Raw genomic sequence first — 6,000 nt, forward strand, 5'->3', positions numbered from 1 at the left:
TTTTACTTATTGATTGTTTATGATAATTGGTACAATGATGTTGTCTGTGGAAAGGCGGTATTGTACGTTTTGTAACCCTGTAGGGGCGAGGGTGGGTGGGTGGGGATTTGGTATTAACCTTGTTCAAAATCAACAAAACATATTAAAAGAAAAAGCTAGCTGTTGAAAATAAATGTAAACAAATGGGCATGCCAGAAATGTAATACGCCATGACATAGTTGCCCCTTCGAGGCTAATGTAAGAAATCCCTCTAATGATCAGAACGTATGGCAACAATCACCTGCTGATAGTGACATTGGCAATACATAAGCCTAGTGCAGTAAATATTCATAATAGGCTGAATTTGAGCATTAACTATTCATGATATTGAATGAAATTTGAATAGTATTATAGAGGAAGATTACTAGCTCTAGTATAGGGCAGACTAAGAAGCTGGTTACATGTACATGACCAAAAATAATCTGTGTTCTCCAGCAGAAAACCAGTAGCAGAAATCAGGTTTCTCTAATCCCTGCTTCACTCACCAGCCAAAAAACAATAGTAATCTAAATGATTTGTTTCCTTTATGACAGAATGAGGATGAGGACGGTGCGGTGGGCGGCAGAACGAAGCCCACGCTGGTCTCCATCCCTAACCCTCTGTACAGCGGCTCCAGAGCCTTCAGCGAGCCGTTTGGGGTGAGTCGACCAATCAGAGACTGACTAAACAGATGCACCAAATCCAGATTTTTGGGGTTCGGCCGAATACAGAATCCACTAGTTAAGATTCTGCCGAATCCGAAACCGAATACCGAATCCGTTTTTAGCTGTGGCTGTCCTTCCTTTGCCGTACCTGAAGTTGCTGCATTTTGGCTGCTGTCGGTAGATTACTTCCTTGCCACCACGAGACAAATCGGCATTGCAAATTGAATATGTAGCTCAACTTGAATCGCCTCCTTTTGACTGAAAGTACTGCCAAACAACACTTTTCTGCTCACGAGTTCTATTTTCACTTCACAACCTACTGCATGAAACGGTCCACCTACGTAAACACTTTCCCGTAATCAACGGCGGCGTTCGGTGGAAAAAAATTCTACGGTTCGGCAGAAACCGAAGCCTGGATTCGGTGCATCTCTGAAACAGATACATCAGCAGGAGAGTCTGAGCTGCTCACTGTTTCATAAACAGCACCACTGAGAATCAATTCAATTTCAATTCAATTTATTTATAGTATCAAATCATAACAAGAGTTATCTCGAGACACGTTACAGATAGAGTAGGTCTAGACCACACTATAATTTACAGAGCCCCAACAATTCTAGTAATTCCTCCAAGAGCAAACATTTAGTGGCGAGGAAAAAACTCCCTTTTAGGAAGAAACCTTGGACAGAGCCAGGCTCTTAGTAGGCGGTGTCTAAAGCTGCCGGTTGGGGATATGATGAACAGTGGCAATAGTAGTCACGATAAAGATAATGGAACAGTGACTACAAATGGTAGTCGTAGTAGTTAATGTAATAGCAGGGCATGCAGGGCGTTACAGGATGTAGTGTGGAAGTAGCGAATGCATAGACTAATTTTTCAGCATCGTTTTGAGACAGGCTGTTCCTAATTTTGGCAATGTTATGAAGATGAAAAAAAAGGCTGTTCTTGAGGTTTGTTTTAGATGGGCGTTAAAGGATATATCCTGATCAAAAATAACTTGATTTCTGACAGTAGTGCTGGAGGCCAGGGCAAAGCCATCCAGGGTAGCTATATCTTTAGATAATGAAGTTCGGAGGTGTTTGGGGCCCAGCACAATAACTGAGTTTAACATCAGAAAATTGTAGGTCATCCAGGATTTTATATCTTTAATGCATGCTTGAAGTTTAGCTAACTGACTGGTTTTGTCTGGCTTGCATCTGATTCACAAGTATAATTGGGTGTCATCCGCATAACAGTGAAAGTTAATTGAGTGTTTCCTAATAATATTGCCTAGAGTAAGCATATACAAGGAGAACAGAATTGGTCCAAGCACTGAGCCTTGTGGAACGCCATGGCTAACTTTAGCGTACTTGGAGGATTTATCGTTGACATTAACAAATTGCGATCGGTCAGAGAAATAGGACTTAAACCAGCTTAGTGCGATTCCTTTAATGCCAACTAAATGTTCCAATCTCTGTAACAGGATGGTATGGTCTATCATGTCGAATGCAGCACTAAGATCTAATAAGACAATTACGGAGACAAGTCCTTTGTCAGTAGCAGTTAGAAGGTCGTTAGTAATTTTCACCAGTGCCGTCTCTGTGCTATGATGCTTTCTAAATCCTGACTGAAAGTCCTCAAATAAACTATTGCAATGTAGAAAATCACATAAATGATTAGCAACTACCTTCTCAAGGATCTTGGAGAGAAAGGGAAGGTTAGATATTTGTCTATAGTTGGCTAAGACTGCAGGATCGAGGGTGGGTTTTTTCAGAAGAGGTTTTATCACAGCTACTTTAAATGACTGCGGTACATAACTGTCAATAAAGACATATTGATCATATCTAGTAATGAAGTGTTAACCACGGGTAATGCTTCTTTAAGTAGCCTCGTTGGGATGGGGCCTAAGAGACAGGTAGATGGCTTAGCTGAAGAAACATTTAACATTAATTGTTGAAGGTCTATAGGATAAAAGCAGTCTAAGTATATGTCAGGTCTTGTCGTTCTTTCTACTAGTCCTGCGTTTAAAGGTGAGCCGTTAGAAGTTGAGGGCAAAAGGTGATGAATTGGGTGAGTTGGGTCAGGGGGTGGGGGAAGACTCTGGACAGACCTGGTAAGCCCAAACGGGTAGTGCGGGTAAATTGGGAACGTCTGGAGGAGGCCCCTGTCCGACAGACTTTCAACTCACACCTCCGGCGGAGCTTTTCGTGCATCCCTGTGGAGGCTGGGGGCATTGAACCCGAGTGGACAATGTTCAAAGTTTCCATTGCTGAAGCTGCGGTGAGGAGCTGTGGTCTTAGGGTCTTAGGTGCCTCAAGGGGCGGTAACCCACGAACACCGTGGTGGACACCGGTGGTCAGGGAAGCCGTCCGACTGAAGAAGGAGTCTTTCCGGGATATGTTATCCCAGACGACTCCGGAGGCAGTTGCAAGGTACCGAAGGGCCCGAAGGGCTGCAGCCTCTGCCGTGAAAGAGGCAAAGCAGCGTGTGTGGGAGAAGTTCGGAGAAGACATGGAGAAGGACTTTCGGTCGGCACCAAGGTGCTTCTGGAAAACCGTTCGCCACCTCAGGAGGGGGAAGCGGGGAACCATCCAAGCTGTGTACAGTAAGGATGGGACGCTGTTGACCTCAACTGAGGAGGTAATAGGGCGGTGGAAGGAGAACTTTGAGGAACTCCTAAATCCGACTAATCGCCCTCTATGGTAGAGGCAGAGCTGGAGGATGAGGGGGATTGGCATCAATTTCACTGGTGGAGGTTGCTGAGGTAGTTAAACAACTCCACAGTGGCAAAGCCCCAGGAATTGATGAGATCCGTCCAGAAATGCTTAAAGCTCTGGGTGTGGAGGGTTGTCTTGGTTGACACGCCTCTTCAACATTGCGTGGAAGTCTGGGGACGGTGCCTAAGGAGTGGCAGACCGGGGTGGTGGTTCCCCCTTTTTTAAAAGGGGGACCAGAGGGTGTGTGTCAATTACAGGGGTATCACACTTCTCAGCCTCCCCGGTAAAGTCTACTCCAAGGTGCTGGAAAGGAGGGTTCGGTCGATAGTTGAATCTCAGGTTGAAGAGGAACAATGCGGGTTCCGTCCTGGTCGTGGAACAACGGACCAGATCTTTACTCTCGCAAGGATCCTGGAGGGAGCCTGGGAGTATGCCCTAACCAGTCTACATGTGTTTTGTGGATCTGGAGAAGGCGTAGACCGGGTGCCCCGGGAGATACTGTGGGAGGTGCTGCAGTACGGGGTGAGGGTCCCTTCTCAGGGCCATCCAATCTCTGTACGACCAAAGCGAGAGCTGTGTCCGGGTTCTCGGCAGTAAGTCGGACTCGTTTCAGGTGAGAGTTGGCCTCCGCCAGAGCTGCGCTTGTCACCAATCCTGTTTGTAGTATTTATGGACAGGATATCGAGGCGTAGTCGGGGTGGAGAGGGGTTGCAGTTCGGTGGGCTGGGGATCTCATCGCTGCTTTTGCAGATGATGTGGTCCTGATGGCATCATCGGCCTGTGACCTTCAGCACTCACTGGATCGGTTCGCAGCCGAGTGTGAAGCGGCTGGGATGAGGATCAGCACCTCTAAATCGGAGGCCATGGTTCTCATGGTCATGAAGGCTGGGTCATGACCGAAAGAACAAGATCCAGGGTACAAGCGGCCGAAATGGGTTTCCTCAGGAGGGTAGCTGGCGTCTCCCTTAGAGATAGGGTGAGAAGCTCAGTTATCCGTGAGGAGCTCGGAGTAGAGCCGCTGCTCCTTTGCGTCGAAAGGAGCCAGTTGAGGTGGTTCGGGCATCTGGTAAGGATGCCCCCTGGGCGCCTCCCTAGGGAGGTGTTCCAGGCACGTCCAGCTGGGAGGAGGCCTCGGGGGAGACCCAGGACTAGGTGGAGGGATTATATCTCTAACCTGGCCTGGGAACGCCTCGGGATCCCCCAGTCGGAGCTGGTTAATGTGGCCCGGGAAAGGGAAGTTTGGGGTCCCCTGCTGGAGCTGCTACCCCCGTGACCCGACCCCGGATAAGCGGATGAAGATGGATGGATGGATGGAATAGAGCTGTGACTCTCTGTCAGCCTGGCTACAGTGCTGAAAAGAAACCTTGGGTTGTTCTTATTTTCTTCTATTAGTGATGAGTAATAGTCTGATCTGGCATTTCTGAGGGCCTTCCTATAGGTTTTCAGACTGTCTTGCCAATCTAAACGAGATTCTTCCAGTTTGGTGGAACGCCATTTGCTTTCAAGTTTTCGCGAGATTTGTTTTAATTTGCGAGTTTGGGAGTTATACCAAGGTGCTAGTTTCCTTTGCTTCATCATCTTCTTTTGAGGGGAGCAACAGCGTCTAAAGTCGTCTGTAGGCAGGCCGTAGCACTGTCTACAAAATTATCAATTTGGGAGGGACTAAAGTTAACAAAGGTCCTCTGTTATATTAAAGCACGACATTGAGTTAAATGCTATTGGAATATCTTCCTTAAATTTATTTATAGCACTGTCAGATAGGCATCTAGTGTAGAAGCCTTTATCTAATTTCGTATAGTCGGGTAGTAAGACTCAGCACTGCTGAGACTGCAGTACTGAGAGTTTCTGTTCTGAGGAACATGAAGCATTAAACAATGAACTGCAGTTTAATGTGACAACAAACAGGTTTAGAGTTACAGACACTTTACATTAGTGTTTACACTTTACCAAACTTCTGTCAGATGAAAGGAAACCAATACATTTATATTCCAGTTCTGTAGGTACTGAAGTACGCTGCTATTTATTGTACACTGTTATAACATTAACTGAATATACAACAATAAGAAACAGATGTTAACTGATATAATCTGGATTATTTTATAATAATATGTCATAATGATTCTTCACACAACGGTTGAAACTATGAGACAGGATTTTACAACTCTGGGAAGTTATTACTGCAGAAAATATTTTATCTTTTGTCTCATCGATACCATAGAAATACTTTTTCACGTTACAAAGGCCATAACCTCTCTATGAAGCTATAAACGTCAAAGGTAAAGAGAATCACAACGAACGGACCACTTTCTGTTCTCCTAAACTCCTCTTTAATTTACGATCTTTAAACACCCTGAGGGGATGAATCTGGGAACGGCCATTAATGTTCACTTTACAACCAAAAGTATCCCATCACATCTTGGTGCGGTTGGCTTCTGGTTTGACCATTTTTTCTCTTTCCTACAGGATGCCAGTCAGGGGTTTGAGCCAGCAGAACCTGAAGAACCTCCAAAGATTCTTGACCTGGACCAGTAAAACCATTAAAACTGGAGCTGTTTTAACATGGTTCAGCTTTTTCTCAGTTCATCTGTATCCAAATAAGAAATAAAATATGTCCATTTACGTAA

General features: G+C 45.4%; 1 protein-coding gene across 1 annotated transcript in view; it reads left to right on the plus strand.

The window, feature by feature from the left end:
* Nucleotides 1–6,000, plus strand: part of stab1 (stabilin 1) — a 108,592-nt gene extending 102,592 nt beyond the window's left edge. The window contains exons 69-70 of the mRNA XM_078249220.1: nucleotides 573–677; nucleotides 5,840–6,000. Of these exons, the coding sequence (XP_078105346.1) occupies nucleotides 573–677; nucleotides 5,840–5,908 (174 nt within the window). The 3' untranslated portion in view covers nucleotides 5,909–6,000. The remainder of the gene's footprint in view (nucleotides 1–572; nucleotides 678–5,839) is intronic.

This window comes from Sander vitreus, chromosome 4 (assembly GCF_031162955.1).
Source record: "Sander vitreus isolate 19-12246 chromosome 4, sanVit1, whole genome shotgun sequence".
In the NCBI taxonomy this organism is placed as follows: Eukaryota; Metazoa; Chordata; class Actinopteri; order Perciformes; family Percidae; genus Sander; species Sander vitreus.